This window comes from Oncorhynchus mykiss, chromosome 16 (assembly GCF_057628025.1).
Source record: "Oncorhynchus mykiss isolate SJ-2025 chromosome 16, ASM5762802v1, whole genome shotgun sequence".
NCBI classification, from domain to species: domain Eukaryota; kingdom Metazoa; phylum Chordata; class Actinopteri; order Salmoniformes; family Salmonidae; genus Oncorhynchus; species Oncorhynchus mykiss.
This window is the reverse complement of record NC_143037.1, coordinates 18,575,545-18,593,103: the sequence shown is the minus strand read 5'-3', so window position 1 is coordinate 18,593,103 and position 17,559 is coordinate 18,575,545. Positions and strand designations below refer to the sequence as shown.

General features: G+C 42.1%; 2 protein-coding genes and 1 long non-coding RNA gene across 6 annotated transcripts in view; 2 read left to right on the top strand and 1 right to left on the bottom strand.

Annotated features, from left to right (window-relative positions):
* The window catches only part of acsf2 (acyl-CoA synthetase family member 2), a 33,598-nt gene extending 31,297 nt beyond the window's left edge, over positions 1-2,301 (top strand). For all 3 annotated transcript variants that reach the window (XM_021565037.3, XM_090202133.1, XM_021565038.3), the window contains exons 12-16: positions 204-355; positions 452-593; positions 691-801; positions 917-985; positions 1,454-2,301. In XM_021565037.3, the coding sequence (XP_021420712.3) occupies positions 204-355; positions 452-593; positions 691-801; positions 917-985; positions 1,454-1,504 (525 nt within the window). In that variant the 3' untranslated portion in view covers positions 1,505-2,301. The remainder of the gene's footprint in view (positions 1-203; positions 356-451; positions 594-690; positions 802-916; positions 986-1,453) is intronic.
* A 5,005-nt stretch (positions 2,302-7,306) lies between these two features.
* Positions 7,307-9,859, bottom strand: armc7 (armadillo repeat containing 7). Of its 2 annotated transcripts, XM_021565035.3 has the most exons (4): positions 9,625-9,859; positions 9,432-9,543; positions 9,049-9,192; positions 7,307-8,908 (listed from the first exon to the last, which is right to left on the bottom strand). In XM_021565035.3, the coding sequence occupies exons 2-4, from the start codon at positions 9,520-9,522 to the stop codon at positions 8,562-8,564; spliced, it is 582 nt and encodes a 193-aa protein (XP_021420710.2). In that variant the 5' UTR covers positions 9,523-9,543; positions 9,625-9,859; the 3' UTR covers positions 7,307-8,561. The 2 variants fall into 2 exon arrangements, with proteins under 2 accessions (XP_021420710.2, XP_090058260.1); XM_090202134.1 differs by having other exon boundaries at positions 9,432-9,689.
* LOC110491520 (uncharacterized) lies at positions 9,812-16,013 on the top strand. The gene is made up of 2 exons (XR_002468844.3): positions 9,812-10,125; positions 15,317-16,013. It is a non-coding gene; the product is annotated as an uncharacterized LOC110491520 (long non-coding RNA).
* The last annotated feature ends 1,546 nt before the right edge of the window (positions 16,014-17,559 follow it).

The following is a 17,559-nucleotide window of genomic DNA, read 5'->3' as shown; positions in this document are numbered from 1 at the left end:
ACATAAAAATGGTATCCACAAGTTCACCTGACTTTCCATTCCCCAAAATCCTGAACTGTCCCTTTTAAGCATGACTAAAGTATATATGTTACATGTCTTATCCACATAGGCAGAACTGCTGGGAGCATTGATTTGTATTATCGTAATGGTAACTGACTGCAGTAGAGTCACACCCTATTGTGCTCATCACTGCTGTTCCTCAGGCTAAGGTAGTTGACCCTGGCTCTGGTCAGCTCGTGCCTCTCGGGATATCAGGAGAGCTGATGATCAGGGGCTACTGTGTAATGCTGGAGTACTGGGGGGATGTCGCCAAGACAGACGAGTGCATTGCCAAAGACCGCTGGTATAAGACTGGGTGAGTGGACAGGTCTGGTCCCATACACCTCCCCAAAATGCTGATGTCTCAACTTTGACTTATGCGTCATACATGTGTCCTTATACCCATATGCAGTGACATCGCCAGCCTGGACAAGTATGGCTTCTGCCGCATCGAGGGTCGAATCAAGGACATGATCATCCGAGGAGGGGAGAACATATACCCAGCTGAGATTGAGCAGTTCCTACACACCCACCCTAAAGTCCAGGAGGCACAGGTGAATTCTCAATCCGTTTGTTTATATATGCTTGAACAGAAGGATCGTTTTCTAGGGAAATGACTGCTAATGTCGTTTCTTTCTCGCTCTCTATCAGGTGATTGGAATAAAGGATGAGCGTATGGGAGAGGAGGTGTGTGCCTGCCTCAAGCTGAAGGCGGGACAGGATTGCAGTGCAGAGGACATTAAAGCTTACTGCAAGGGAAAGGTGAGAGATTGAATGAAAGAAAGAAAGAAGAAGAAAGGTTCTGCGACATCCTGCTGTGCCTAGCCTAAATCCTTGAAATGTACTGTTATTCTGTTTTTATCTTCTTTCCCCTCAGATTGCTCATTTCAAGATCCCACGCTATGTAACATTTGTGAATGACTATCCGCTCACAGTTTCAGGAAAGGTAATCTCTCAAACCATATACTCTTACTCAAAGCTAAGCTGACATGCCCCATAATGTATGTTTCTACATGAACGCTGACCAACATTTTGTTTTGTATTTGTTTATACAATTCTGAAGACATAATCAGGAAGCTTAAGTAATTGTCAGAGACAAATTAGTTTTGATGAACAGTCCATTGCATAAACGGTATGTTCCTCGTGGTCCTCAGTCTCGCTCAAGACACTTCAAAACCATTTAGAAATGGAGAGTAATTTGAGTAGCCCAGTCCCCCTCTGTCTCTAGACAGAAGGAAAACAAGCTATTAAGCAGTCTGCACGCAGCAGTCCTGCTAAACACATTCAGAGGGCGTCATGTTGGAGGGAGTCACGAACCACCACGGCTGTCTGGTCGATCTGAGAAACCACCCTGACATAAAACACTGTATTTAATACAAAGACTTATTCTCTCCTTTTTAAATTCCTCTTTCAGATCCAGAAGAACAAACTGCGTGAGCAGACAGAGAAGTTTCTGGCACTGTGAAGGTCTGAAGTAAGGAGAGAAAGTCGGGCTAGACATGGTGGCTCATGGCACATGGCATATGTTTTCGCTCCACTCTGCCAAAGCACCTGCTGAAATCAGTCATTATGGCTGAATTTTTACAGGCAGCCCAATACTTATCTTTTATCCACTAACATTTTTTTTTTAAAGAGCTAATGTGAAAAGATCTGATGTGATTGGTCAAAAGACCAATAATTGGAAAAGATATCTAAATTGGGCAGACTAAGGGCTGAAGATCCACTTTACAGAGCGATTGACAATTAAAGGCAATGTTCCCGCAGTCACGGAGGCTGCATTCACGGTAAACACAGAAATGACCTTTCAATTTTAAACGTGGATCTTCCGCAATATGGATTGAATGCAGCCTTAAGTGCCATCATTTGTGCCTTGTTTAGTGCAAACCTTTTTGCAGAACCCATTGGACTAATGCTATGTTTTAGCAGGCACAGTTTAACAGGAAAGCGAAGCCATGTACAGCAGTCAGCTAAACATTGACAGCCAAATGATTTTACTGTATTGACAGCCTTGAAACCACCTCATCAATCTGTGACTCGGAGCTCTATTCAGTCTGTAAAATTGAAGCGTTACAGATTCCGCAATTTTATAAAATGTAAAAGGTCATTTCCAATTGAGCCGACGTCTGCAGGGTTTAACGCTGAAGCGGGAACATTGCCTTTACATTTCAGTGAAGCTGTACTTCGGCGACGCAGATCGAATAGCGTCCTTATATTACAGCTGCCTATATGTCAAAATAAAAAACATGTACCTTACCATTAAAAGTTGGGCGTAGGTGTCTGTGTTTTTGTTGGAGGACAGAAGCCGTTAGCTTTTCCATTGATCTCAGTGGCAGGTGGATGGCTGTTAAGCCTCTGGAAAGCCTCTCAAACACACCTATAGAAGCATGCAGACACACAGCTGGATAAGATTTCCACTCAGGTTTTGTTTTTCCAGGATACCTATCCTCTGCACCCAACACTTGTCTGAGCCCGGTATGCAGTATTTCTGGATGAGAAACCCAGACCCTGCCCTGTCAGAGGGCCAAGAAGATCACAGATGCAGCCTACTTGAGACCTGCTAGTCAAATACTTGAATACCAAATAGGAAAATACAGTGGCAAGAAAAAGTATGTGAACCTTTCGGAATTACCTGGATTTCTGCATAAATTGGTTATAAAATCTGATCATCTAAGTCACAACAATAGACAGTCTGCTTAAACTAATAACACGTGTGTCTTTATCGAACACACCATGTAAACATTCACAGTGCAGGGTGGAAAAAGTATGTGAACCCTTGGATTTAATAACTGGTTGACTCTCCCTTTGGCGATAAACCAAACGTTTTCTGTAGTTGCGGATCAGACCTGAACAACGTTCAGGAGGAATTTTGGACCATTCATTTTTACAAAACTGTTTCAGTTCAGCAATATTCTTAGGATGTCTGGTGTGAACTGCTCTCTTGAGGTCATGCCACAGCATTTTAAATCGGGTTGAGGTCAGGACTGACTGTGCCACTCCAGAAGGTGTATTTTCTTCTGTTGAAGCCATTCTGTTGTTGATTTACTTCTGTTTTTTTGGTCGTTGTCCTGTTGCATCACCCAACTTCTGTTGAGCTTCAATTGTCTAGCCGTGTCTGAATCCTGGCTTAGGAAGACCACCAAAAACCTTGACATTTCCATTCCTAACTATAACATTTTCCGACAAGATAGAACTGCCAAAGGGGGCAGTGTTGCAATTTACTGCAAAGATAACCTGCAGAGTTCTGTCTTTCTATCCAGGTCTGTACCCAAACAATGAGCTTCTACTTCTAAAAATGTACCTATCCAGAAACAAATCTCTCACCGTTGCCGCTTGCTATAGACCACCCTCTGCCCCCAGCTGTGCCCTCGACACCATATGTGGTTTGATTGCCCCCCATCTATCTTCTGAGCTCGTGCTGCTAGGTGACCTAAACTGGGACATGCTTTACACCCCGGACATCCTACAATCTAAGCTTGATGCCCTCAATCTCACACAATTTATCAATGAACCTACCAGATATAACCCCAAATTCGTAAACACGGGCACCCTCATAGATATCATCCTAACTAACTCACCCCCCAAATACACCTCTGCTGTTTTCAACCAAGATCTCAGCAATCCTCATTGCCTGCATCCGTAATGGGTCTGCGAGCAAACGACCACCCCTCATCACTGTCAAACGCTCCCTAAAACACTTCTGCGAGCAGGCTTTTCTAATCGACCTGGCCGGGGTATCCTGGAACGACATTGACCTCATCCCGACAGTAGAGGATGCCTGGTTATTCTTTAAAAGTGCCTTCCTCACCATCTTAAATAGGCATGCCCCATTCAAAAAATGTAGAACCAGGAATAGATATAGCCCTTGGTTCACTCCAGACCTGTCTGCCCTTGACCAGCACAAAAACATCCTGTGGTGTTCTGCATTAGCATCGAATAGCCCCTGTGATATGCAACTTTTCAGGGAAGTTAGAAACCAATATACACAGGCAGTTAGGAAAGCTAAGGCTAGCTTTTTTAAACAGAAATTTGCATCCTGCAGTACAAACTCAAGAAAGTTCTGGGACACTGTAAAGTCCATGGAGAATAAGAGCACCTCATCCCAGCTACCCACTGCTCTGAGGCTAGGAAACACTGTTACAACCGACAAATCCACTATAATTGAGAATTTCAATAAGCATTTCTCTACAGCTGGCTATGCTTTCCACCTGGCCACCCCTACCCCGGGCAACTGCCCGGCACCCTCCACAGCAACCCGCCCAAGCCCCCACCATTTCTCCTTCACCCATATCCAGATAGCTGATGTTCTGAAAGATATGCAAAATCTGGACCCCTACAAATCAGCCGGGCTAGACAATCTGGACCCTCTCTTTCTTAAATTATCTGCCGAAATTGTTGCAACCCATATTACTAGCCTGTTCAACCTCTTTCGTATCGTCTGAGATTCCTAAAGATTGGAAAGCTGCCGCGGTCATCCCCCTCTTCAAAGGGGGAAGACACTCTAGACCCAAACTGCTACAGACCTATATCTATTCTACCCTGCAGCTCTTAAGGTCTTCGAAAGCCAAGTTAACAAACAGATTACTGACCATTTTGAATCACACCGTACCTTCTCCGCTATGCAATCTGGTTTCCGAGCTGGTCATGGGTGCACCTCAGCCACGCTCAAGGTCCTTAACGATATCATAACCGCCATCGATAAGAGACATTACTGTGCAGCTGTATTCATCGACCTGGCCAAGGCTTTCGACTCTGTCAATCACCACATTCTTATTGGCAGACTCAACAGCCTTGGTTTCTCAAATGATTGCCTCGCCTGGTTCACCAACTACTTCTCTGATAGAGCTCAGTGTGTCAAATCGGAGGGCCTGTTGCCCGGACCTCTGGCAGTCTTTATGGGGGTGCCACAGGGTTCAATTCTCGGGCTGACTCTCTTCTCTGTATACATCAATGATGTCGATCTTGCTACTGGTGATTCTCTAATCCACCTCTACACAGATGACAACATTCTGTATACTTCTGGCCCTTCTTTGGACACTGTGTTAACTAACCTCCAGACGAGCTTCAATGCCACACAACTCTCCTTCCGTGGCCTCCAACTGCTCTTAAACACAAATAAAACTAAATGCATGCTATTCAAATGATCATTGCCCGCCCATCCAGCATCACTACTCTGGACGGCTCTGACTTAGAATACGTGGATAACTACAAATACCTAGGTGTCTGGCTAGACTGTAAACTCTCCTTCCAGACTCACATTAAGCATCTCCAATCAAAAATTAAATCTAGAATCGGCTTCCTATTTCACAACAAAGCTTCCTTCACTCATGCTGCCAAACATACCCTCGTAAAACTGTCCATCCTACCGATCCTGGACTTCGGCGATGTCATCTATAAAATAGCCTTCAACACTCTAATCAGCAAAATGGATGTAGTCTATCACAGTGCCATCCGTTTTGTCACCAAAGCCCCATATACTACCCACCACTGCGACCTGTACGCTCTCGTTGGCTGGCCCTCGCTTCATACTCGTCGCCAAACCCACTGGCTACAGGTTATCTACAAGTCTCTGCTAGGTAAAGCCCCGCCCTATCTCAGCTCGCTGGTCACCATAGCAGCACCCACTCGTAACACACGCTCCAGCAGGTATATCTCACTGGTCACCCCCAAAGCCAATTCCTCCTTTGGTCGCCTTTCCTTCCAGTTCTCTGTGGCCACTGACTGGAACGAACTGCAAAAAAAAAATCACTGAAGCTGGAGATTCCCATCTCCCTCACTAGCTTTAAGAACCAGCTGTCAGAGCAGCTCACAGATCACTGCACCTGTTCATAGCCCATCTATCTACCTCATTCCCATACTGTATTTATTTATTTAGCTCCTTTTGCACCACAGTATCTCTACTTGCACATCCATCTTTTGCACATCTACCATTCCAGTGTTTAATTGCCATATTGTAATTACTTCGCCACCATGGCCTATTTATTGCCTTAACTCCCTTATTTGACCTTATTTGCACTCACTGTATATAGACTTCATTTTCTACTGTATTATTGACTGTTTTGTTCATTCCATGTTTAACTCTGTTATGTGTCGAACTGCTATGCTTTATCTTGGCCAGGTCGCAGTTGCAAATGAGAACTTGTTCTCAACTAGCTTACCTGGTTAAATAAAGGTGAAATAAAAATGTTAAAAAAATTGGCGGACAGATACATTCTCCTGCAAAATGTCTTGATAAACTTGAATTCATTTTCCCGTCGATGATAGCAAGCTGTTCAGGCCCTGAGGCAGCAAAGCAGCCCCAAACCATGATGCTCCCTCCACCATACTTTACAGTTGGGATGAGGTTTTGATGTTGGTGTGCTGTGCCTTTTTTTCTCCACACAGTGTTGTGTGTCCCTGCCAAACAACTCAACTTTAGTTTAATCTGTCCACAGAATATTTTGCCAGAAGCGCTTTGGAACAGCCAGGTGCTCTTTTGCGAACTTCAGACGTGCAGCAATGTTTTTTTTGGACAGCAGTGGCTTCTTCCATGGTGTCCTCCCATGAACACCATTCTTGTTTATTGTTTTATGTATTGTAGACTTGTCAGAGATGTTAGCATGTTCCAGAGAGTTCTGTAAGTCTTTAGCTGACATTCTAGGATTCTTCTTAACCTCATTGAGCATTCTGCGCTGTGCTCTTGCAGTCATCTGTGCAGGACGGCCACTCCAAGGGGAGAGTAGCAACAGTGCTTTCTTCATTTACAGACCATTTGTCTTACCGTGGACCGATGAACATCAAGGCTTTTAGAGATACTTTTGTAACCCTTTCCAGCTTTATACAAGTCAACAATTCTTAATCTTCGGTCTCCTGAGATCTCTTTTGTTCAATCCATGGTTCACATCAGGTAATGCTTCTTGTGAATGGCAAACAAGTTGTGAGTGTTTTTATAGAGCAAGGCAGCTCTAACCAACATCTCCAATCTCATCTCCTTGATTAGACTCCAGGTTAGCTGACTCCTGTAGCTTTTGGAGAAGTCATTAGCCTACACATACTTTTTCCAACCTACACTGAATGTTAAATTATGTATTCAATATAGACAAGAAAAATAAAATAACTTGTGTTAGTGTGATTAAACTGTCTATTGTTGTGACTAAGATGATCAAATTTTATGACTAATTTATGCAGAAATCCAGGTAATTCCAGATTTCACATTTTTTCTTGCCACTGGACTTTAATGGGACCATGGGTGTATCTAAGGAATGCATTGAATTTGATGAAAAATACTGAGTTTGCTGAATGCCGAGACTTTATTGGGACCATATGTCAAGATGTCACTGGATAGAATAGTAATGGGTCGCAGACATGACTGCAGGAGATTCGGCTCAATATTGACCAGCTTTGGTGGAATACGCCTGAGCAAGACACTGCACAGAATCACTGATCTCCTAATCCCAATGTATTCCAACTCAAGATTAGCCATGCAACTGATCCTCTGGAATGTGAATGACCGGCCCACCACCACGTTTTTCTCCACCACAGCTGGAATGTGGCCCATCAGACCAAACCAGATTCCATCCTTGTGACGCTGCAGCATCTGTGATAGAGAGAACCCCCACGTTCCAGAGGGATTTGGAGATCAGTGAATCTTTGCAGTGACTTTCTCTTGCCAATCCCTTTTAATGTACTGAGTAACTTCAGTCAAAGGGGACATAAGAGCTTATGTCATCTCTAAATCGGCAATAACTAACTGGGATGAAGTGAGTTGACAGAGTCAACTGAGTCTTAAGTCCATACTGTCAATAGCTAAGAGCAACCGAGCGAGTTAACGTCACAGCTTTCAACGGCAAAGCATAGCAGTGGTGTTGTCTCCCTCATGTGGTACTGAAGTGTAAAGCAATTTTAAATTGGAAAGTATGTTTGTTACAAAGTCCTCCATCGCGAGTCATTGTGCACTCCTACACAGTGTACAAAACACTAAGAACACCTTCCTAATATTGAGTTAGGAAGGTGTTTTTCCCTCAGAACAGCCTCAATTCATCAGGGCATGAACTCTACAATGTGTCAAGCTTTCCACAGGGATGCTGGCCCATGTTGACTCAAATTCTTCCCACAGTTGTGTCAAGTTGGCTGGATATCCTTTGGGTGGTGGACCATTCTTGATACACACAGGAAACGGTTGAGTGTGAAAATCGATCAGCGTTGCCGTTCTTGACACAAACCAGTGCACCTGGCATCTATTACCATAACTCATTCAAAGCCACTTAAATATTTTGCCTTGCCCATTAACCCTCAATGGCACACAATCCATGTCTCAATTGTCTCAAGGATTAAAAATAATTATTTAACCCGTCTCCTTCCCTTCATCTACACTGACTGAAGTGGACTTAACAAGTGACATCAATAAGGGATCATAGCTTTCACCTGGTCAGTCTATGCCATGGAAAGAGCAGGTGTTCTTAATGTTTTGTACACTCTGTGTGTGATTCTCTGTTAATTTCTCAGAGATCAGACATCAGATCTAGCGATCATGTCTCCAGACTAGCCTAGTCCTTAGGCAAGGGGATCCCCAGTGCTGTAGGATGGTGTCCCTGCATCTGTGCCTCTGCCCTGGCCACCTGCTCCTCAGTGCAGCAGTCCTGGAGGAACACAGAGGCCAGGTTATGCAGGCGTGGGCTCTGGGAGATGGAAAAACGCAGCATGCACTGTAGCACTGCGGTGTCGGTGGTTTGGGTGCGTGATGCAGCGGTGGTGAGATTCATGAGTGTGGTGATGGCAGATAGCACCGTCTCCTCCCGGCGGCTGGACAGGCATCCCGTAACCAAGGGGATTGCTTCGCTCTGCAGGATCTGGTCACGGCATTCCCGATCCATACTCAGGTTACATAGACCCCCTGGGAATGCACAGAAGCACTCCATGATGGAGAGATTCTCCTTTTGAACATCTGAATTTAAGTTACGTTGATATTCTGTATGTATCATTTATACATGATCTTATGTATTTCACAACTAGTGTCCCTTGTGCCATACTCACCTATCCCAAACTCCACAAAGTTCTCATTTTCCTCTGTGAGCATGTCCAAGAAGAGATCAGTAACCTGAAGGGTTCTCAGGTCCTCCAGGTTCCTCGGATCATAGGCGAAGTTGGCCAAGTTGGCCAGCACTTGCTCTTTCGCCTCTAGAAGAAATGGACAATTTGATAGTAATGTTAGCTAATGCCAACCACATGGTCAAATAAAGGCTCAATTAGTTATATATGGTGTAGTAAGATTTAGCTAGAATATAATCAAACAGGAGGTCTATCATCCACCAAATCATTATCATGGCTTCTGCATTCTAAAACATTAGCTACACCAATGTCTACATATTATATTAACCATGATATAGCCTACTGTACTGCATTAGCTAGCAACGTACCATCACTGTCAGTGTCCTGAAACTCAGTGACAAGCGTCTGCAGGTATTCAAACCGATCAGATCCCGTCGCAGAATGTCCTTTTCCCGACATGTGTTCACTTCGTCACAGTTACTATGAATAAAACATCGATTGATATATTTACAATGACGAACGTTCACTCAAGATAAAGTAATAATCTTCACATTTTAATACCAGTGTTGTTGCCGGATGTTTGGGAAGCATTGGTCCGTCCTCGAATTGTTTCCCCAACGGGACACGGTCCTTAATGTAGTTGGTTCCTACTAAATGGCTTTCTAGGAGGAGGATATTCCTGCAGTTTTACTTTATTGGTGAATGCGTGACAACTGTGTACACTTGTATACTTTATCATTTAAATAGTTTATTTAAATTCTCACAAAATACATTTGATTTAACCAACGTGTTTCGTAATGAAGGGAGGGGTGATCCGGCGGAAGTCGTTGTACGTGCATCTTTTGCGTTCTTGGGGAGGTCACGGTACAGTTGTTGCAAGATACTAGTGAAATAAGAATATTTTGACGGACAACAATTACTAATTTTGCAAAATTTCGGACAAGTCTAGTGGTGGTTGTTGTCTACCATGAAGCAACATCAACTGTCTGCCATAAAGCGCCTTACAAAACCAATTTTATTTGGAACATTAATCGTGGGACTGGCCACTGCTTTCTTCAACAGGTGATCTCCCCTTTCATTAATGTTTCTAGCTAGCTATGCAGCTGTATTCTGTCTGGTAAAGGGCAATCAATGACCCATTAACTATAGACGGTCTATAATTGCTCTTCACTTAGTAGCCTGTCTGTGTTGTCCTATTTGCAGGGAAATACTACATTAATGTCAATCCTGAATTCATCCTAAAAACGTAATTCAATGACACAATTTAATTTACTTATGACTGACTGCCCATTTTTGTTAGAGGTGGTTGAACATGTCTTTGGACCCCTATCTAGTGCTTAATGGTGTACTGCCAATATCAGTTTGACTGCCAATAGTGAGTGTGTAATAATAATCTAGTGAAACGCTAGCCCAATAATGGACTAAAGGAGCCTTATAGTCCAAGGACATTACATGTTCTGTTTAGAGGAGCCAAGTCGCCTCAATGTGAATCCTAATTAACGTGAATTGATTCTCAATTGTGGTATGATTACAGAAACATAAAGCCCTCTACTTTGAAATCACACGAAAAAAATTCATGAATGCAAAATATAGTTACTAAAGATTGGACTCTTTTTCAATTTTCGCCTAAAACGACATCCCCAAATCTAACCTCCTGTAGCTCAGGACCTGAAGCAAGGATATACATATTCTTGATACCATTTGAAAGAAAACACTTTGAAGTTTGTGGAAATGTGAAATTAATGTAGGAGAATAACACATTAGATCTGGTTAAAGATAATACAAACAAAAAAACATGCTTTTTTTTCCATCATCTGAAATGCAAGAGAAAGTCCAAAGTATTATTCCAGTTAAGGCGCAATTTAGATTTTGGCCACTATGTAGCAGCAGTGTATGTGCAACGTTTTAGACTGGTCCAATGAACCATTGCATTTCTGTTAAAAATGTTGTATCAAGTCTGCCCAAATGTGCCTAATTAGTTTAAAACATTTAAGTTCATAATTGCGCACTCTCCTCAAATAATAGCATGGTATTCTTTCACTGTAATAGCTACTGTAAATTGGACAGATTAACAAGAATTGAAGTTTTCTGCCCATATCAGATACGTCTATGTCCTGGGAAATGTTCGTGTTATTTACAACCTCATGCTAATCACATTAGTGCACGTTAGCTCAACCATCCCGCTGGGGGGAATCCTGTAGAGGTTTTTAACCGATTTAAACACAGTTTCAGCCGACAGTATTGTTCAGTGACAACACGTTTGTCAAATCAATTACATTTTATTGGTCACATACACATATTTTGCAGTGTTATTGTGGGTGTAGCAAAATGCTTATGTTCCTAGCTCCAACAGTGCAGTAATACCTAACAATACACGCAATTCCAAAAAAGGTAAAAGGAATTAAGAGAGAGAAAATTATTTCAACGAGCAATGTCCAGAGTCCGGGAATATAAAGGTATGAGGTTGTGAAAACCCATTATGGACAGTATATGCATAGAAAAGGTATACAACAAAAATCACTGAAGCTGGAGACGCATATCTCCCTAACTAACTTCAAGCAGCTCACAGATCATTGCACCTGTACATAGCCCATCTGTAAATAGCCCATCCAACTACCTCATCCTCATATTATTTATTTTTTGCTCCTTTGCACCCCAGTATCTCGACTTGCACATTCATCTTCTGCACACCTATCACTCCAGTGTTAATTGCTAAATTGTAATTACTTCGCCGCTGCGGCCTATTTATTGCCTTACATCCCTAATCTTACCTCATTTGCACACACTGTCTATAGATTTTTTATATTGTGCTATTGACTGTACGTTTGTTTATTCCATGTGTAACTCTGTGTTGTTGCTTGTGTCGCACTGCTTTGCTTTATCTTGGCCAGGTCGCAGTTGTAAATAAAAACTTGTTCTCAACTGGCCTACCTGGTTAAATAAAGGTGAAAAAACAAAAACAGGCAGTGGAGGCTGCTGAGGGGAGAACGGCTCATAATAATGGCAGGAATGGAGCAAATGGAATGGTAAACACCTGGAAACCATGTGTTTGATACCTTTCCACTCCAGTCATTACCCCAAGCCCCTTCTCCCCAATTAAGGTGCCACCAACCTCCTGTGGACAGAAGTATTGGTGTCCTTCCGTTTACACACAGGTGTTGATGGCCAATTAGCACAGGTAGACCTATGTCTTCGATCTGTGTTTTTATAAACAAGCTCTGTAACATGGAAATACGACCGTTTGGGAACCCTACCTCAGCTTTCAATTTCTAGGCGACATTCTGCCTTATCCCTACAGTTCTCAGCCATTCGCGTCGCCAACGACTACCTCGTGTGAACTACAATTCTGACACTGTGTTTTAACGTTTACAAACACAATGATCACCGCTTGCAATATGGCTTTTGAAACATATGGCCTTATCTTTCATCAGCGAGAAAGAATCATTCAAATAAAAAATACTCACTGTAGCAGTTTTTTACAGATCCATACAGTTAGGGATGCCTACATTCAACGAAACTACACTTCCGCTACATGCTAGATAGCTAATTAGCACACACCCCTCGTCTTCCTTAAACAAGCACCGTAACATGGAGATATGGCCCTGTCAAGGTGTACATCAATTTAACCTTTACATTTTTTTCAAAATAATTTATTGCTGATATGAAAGATAGTTCTTATGTTTCCAAAACAGTACAGTAAGCGATGCGTGTAAACTTTCCGACTGAGCATCAGGGCTGTTAACAACCCCACCCCACAAAGAAAATACTATTGTCAATAGGCGCTAAAGCAGTTAGGCCTCGATTCTGAGCCGAGTTAAGCATGCATAAATGGAAAGTTTTTCCCTTTTATGCACTTCTCTCTATGCGTATTCAGACCTTTAACTTAAGCATGAGAATAGCATGCTGTTTACCCGCTATTTGTTCGGGGTGGAGATCTAAGAAATGAAGGTGTGGTGGTATCTACGGATTTACTGACCTGAGCCCTAGGACCATGCCCCAGGACTACCTGACATGATGACTCCTTGCTGTCCCCAGTCCACCTGACCGTGCTGCTGCTCTAGTTTCAACTGTTCTGCCTTATTATTATTCGACCATGCTGGTCATTTATGAACATTTGAACATCTTGGCCATGTTCTGTTATAATCTCCACCCGGCACAGCCGGACTGGCCAGACTGGCCACCCCACATAGCCTGGTTCCTCTCTAGGTTTCTTCCTAGGTTTTGGCCTTTCTAGGGAGTTTTTCCTAGCCACCGTGCTTCTACACCTGCATTGCTTGCTGTTTGGGGTTTTAGGCTGGGTTTCTGTACAGCACTTTGAGATATCAGCTGATGTACGAAGGGCTATATAAATACATTTGATTTGATTTGATTTAGGGCTCCGGAGTGGCGCAGCGGTCTAAGGCACTGTATGTCAGTGCTTGAGGCGTCACTACAGACCCAGTGTCGTCCGGGTTTGGATGGTGTAGGCCGTCATTGTAAATAATAATTTGTTCTTAACTGACTTGCCTAGTTAAATGAAAAAAAAAAAAGTCATATTCTGACCTTTACTTAATTCCATCACCTTTACGTGTGAGGAAACATGAATAACGTTGAGCGAACCTGCCGATTCCAAGTGGAAAAAGCATCGACTTTCTTTTTTTCCGAAAGAAAAAACAACAGCATTCTCCATGCACTGTAATTTTTTTTATCAATAAAATTGGCTCTATTGATAAGAGCTAAGTAAATCAGTAATCAGTTTGGAAAAGGCGATTGTAAATACACATAGCAATGGTTTTAGATGATTTTTTCCATATGATCCTGGAGACGAATGTGAAACAAGCCACATGGAAGCAAACTGAAAATAATATCAACATGACATGGATTGCAGCCCCCTTTCCACAGTAACACAGGCAATAAATAGCTGTGCCGTTATTATGTGCACTTTAGTGTTAGTTTTCAATTTGTAGCTTACATTTTTGCATCATTCCATTCTGTTTACCTTTCTTGCCTCTGTCACGTCTGTGTAAATTGTTCCTGAGGGTCGCTAGCATTAGTGGATCGATCAGATTAGGCTAACGTTGTGCAATAATTTGGGACCTGTAGCCTATTTGAATTGTTATGGAACTCAGACCACACATAGCAGGTTAAACCTGGAACTTAGTGCACTGTTCACAACGACCATTGTCATACAGTTCCATAATTAGTGAGAATTGGGGTAGATTTATAGGACTATTGTTCAACCCCCATTGTACACCTTTTTTTTCCCCACCTTCCAATATTTTATGGATTGAACTTGAAAATGACAACTTTCAGGATAAATCAAACCACTGTATTTGTTTATTCATCAATATTGATTGTGCCTAAAGGCTCTCAAACTGTATTTGTTTAATGATTCATATATACCTTTCCTAACCCTAACATTTGCCTAAATAATCTACAAAATCAGAGTTTTTTAATCTACCTGTTGGTGTTAAAATGGAGCTGAAGATGCATAGAGGGATTTCTTTCATTGATCCCTATTTTCTGAACCGGTTCTCTTGATGTCTTCTAGTCTGTCATCAAAATTCTAATTAAAAGGTACACCGTATTTAAAGCGATGGCTTAAAATAAATGTACTGAAAACCCTATTGAATGAAAACTCCACAAGAAAATCGATTGGCCAGCAAGTGGGAGGGTTTTCAGCTGCTGAATTACATTTATTCAGCATTACGCAACTTCACAAGGTAAGTCTGAATACTAACTACTGAGAAGTACATAGGAAAGGCGTGCGCAAGAAAGGTGTAATTTCCTAAATCGGAAATTGGGCCCTTAGTGTCTATGAATGGAGTACCAAAACGCCATAAAAGGTGGGTAGTAATTGAAATGATTTCTTGGTAATATGAAAGATACTTTCCTTATGTTTCCAAAACTTCACCATAAGCAATGCATGTTCACATTCAGACCGAGGGTCGGGACTCTTAACAGAAGTCCCCACTGGAAGAAATCAATAGGCGTTAAAGGCAGTTGGCGTCTATGAATGTGTTCGTGAAAAGCATGAATGCACACACAAGAAGTTAGTAGAGGTGCTGACTAACGGCGAGTAAACTATAGGCTATAAAAAAAGTCGCACACTATATAAGCTCCCAGTAATTTATTGGGTCAACCACCAGCGTTTCGGCATCACACTGCCTTCTGTGATGATGAAAGGTTGTTTTATCCAATAAATTATTAGGCGCATATATAGCGTGCTACTTTATTTGTGTGTGTGTGTAATTACATTGTATACCTTCTACAGACACCGATTCTTTGAGGACCTAGCAGAGATGAGGGCTCAGGAGCGTGCTAAGAATGATGCCAAGCTAATGGAGGTGCTGGAGATGAGGAAGAGGCAGATGGAGGAGTTAGCAGAGAAGAAGAAGCCATGATGAACCTCGACCCACTGGGCACAACAGACACTGAGCTGGACAGACCGAATGACAGCATCCCTTTGGTGGGGTTGCTGGGGGTTGTACATGCAATTTTCAGTGAGGGAATCATTTAGCAAACAAATAGACAGGACAGAGAATAAGTAATGTTATGACAAGAGCATCATTCATGTTCAGGTTTTCATTGTGGTTAATCATTCATCTAACTTAATGTTTTCGTGGAGCTCTAAATTGTCCAATGAGATGTCCATGAAGAGGTCCTCTTCTTGTCAAAGAAAGAACTGAAAGGCAATAAGGTGTTTGGGGAGTGGGTACACTTTTTGGTTTGCTGCTGCAACTTCACTACAATGTAATATTTGTTTAAAGAGCGGAGCATCACATTTTTGTCCCATGATGATAATCGGGTACAGCTGTGAAGAAGCCTACAGTAGTCATCATTAATTGTACAGCAAATCATGATGTTTAATCAGAATAGATTATCCACTTGTTAATGGGTACCACGGAGAGGGAATTCAACATCCGAAATGTATGATTGCTGGATTTAAATAAAACAAAACATGAGGGCAATGGTGGTAAATGTCATCTTTACCTCTACCAATAAGAATTATGAAATTACGGCCTAATCTAGAATGGAAACCATTACTTTGGTGTAGTTTTTGTATAATTTTGTTCAATTTGCAAGTACAACTGTTATCCACCAGGGGGCAGTGGTGACTCAATGTTCAGCTGCGTTATCCTTAGTCTTGTTCTTAGGGCATCACTGTTTCGAGGGCTATGAAGCTAAAAACTCACCAGAAGTGGGCGGGTGGAAAGGACGTGACCGGCAGAGCAATGACTATGCTAGCAGGATAGTCCACATCTTTGTTGATAGCGATATGGTGTTAACATAAGTGGATGAATTGGTCTAATTTAGCATGTATGGTAAAGCCCTTAGCACCTCTTCCAATTGAGCTAGAAAAAAAGTGAATACTGACGTTTTTTTTTATTATTTTGTGTGATTACAGCGCCAGCGATAAAACGCCAAAATAGACACGTACTAATTGAGTGATGCGTCATAGCAGACAACCCGCCCGCCCGGCTTCGGTTGGGTTATTATAATTTTATACAACGGTGGGTCAAATCCTGAATGCTGATTGGTTAAAACAACATTCTCGCTGGTGTCTATTCAACAATTTGCAACCAGCAAAGTCTATGACGTTTAAAATGCCTATTTACGCAATCGACTGTCTCATCAGCCCAGCCAGGCAATTTATAAACTTAATCTCCACTATAAAAAGCATCTAGACATTATCTCACATTTCATTTAGACTAACATTTTGTTTTCTACAGCGGAGGTTTGTATAAACCTTGCTGTCTGTCTCTCCAACATTTACAACATTTTATCTCCTGCTGTCCTGTACTAGTAATGAACGTGTCAGGACGAGACAGACAGGCAGCGTTTCTCAGACAGTCGAAATCATGAATCAGCTGGCATAATTTTTATGGATATATATACAAAAACAAATGTAAATTGAAAAAAGGTCAAACGAAACGCAGCTAATTTGCAGTCTTTCCAGCTTCAGTTTGAAGTGATTGATTGTGTTGCTGTAGCTGTGTTGTTGGCTAGCTCTGAACAACAGTGTCCTGACTAGTGAGAACATTTTCTATGCCAGGGTAATTCGCGCCTCATTGTTATGGATGTATCCAAATAAATGTCACTAGAAAACAGCTTAAACAAATACAAATGCAGCTACTTTGCTGTTATTCTGGCTGCACTTTTTGACATGACTGTAAGTTAGCCGTAGTTGGCTAGCTAGCAAGCAAGGGATAAGAACGTTGCAAGCCAGTATGGCAATAGAACATTAAGAACGAACAACTTCGTCTCGTGCCTAACAACACCCTTGCCAATACATCCTACAAACGCCTTGCCCTTGGTGAGTTTAGGCCTTGAATGTGACATGTTGGAGGAAGGCAGTGGGCAGAGTTTACGCTCAATTAAGTTTTCATTATTCAAGTTTGAGCTTTTTCTCAATTATTCTTTCCTTGATTCCTTACACCGTCTCTCCTCACCTTGTTAAACTGCATTGGAGGTCAGAGGGGGGGGACATTCTCCAATAGGTTTGAGAAGGAGACA

What these genes read in the sequence shown, in the direction of transcription:
- armc7 (XM_021565035.3), bottom strand. Translation starts at nt 9,522, where the DNA reads ATGTCGGGAAAAGGACATTCTGCGACGGGATCTGATCGGTTTGAATAC. An exon ending in TCAGGACACTGACAGTGATG is followed by an intron (nt 9,193 to 9,431) that starts GTACGTTGCTAG and finishes CATTTCTTCTAG; the next exon opens with AGGCGAAAGAGCAAGTGCTG. An exon ending in CTTTGTGGAGTTTGGGATAG is followed by an intron (nt 8,909 to 9,048) that starts GTGAGTATGGCA and finishes GTGCATTCCCAG; the next exon opens with GGGGTCTATGTAACCTGAGT.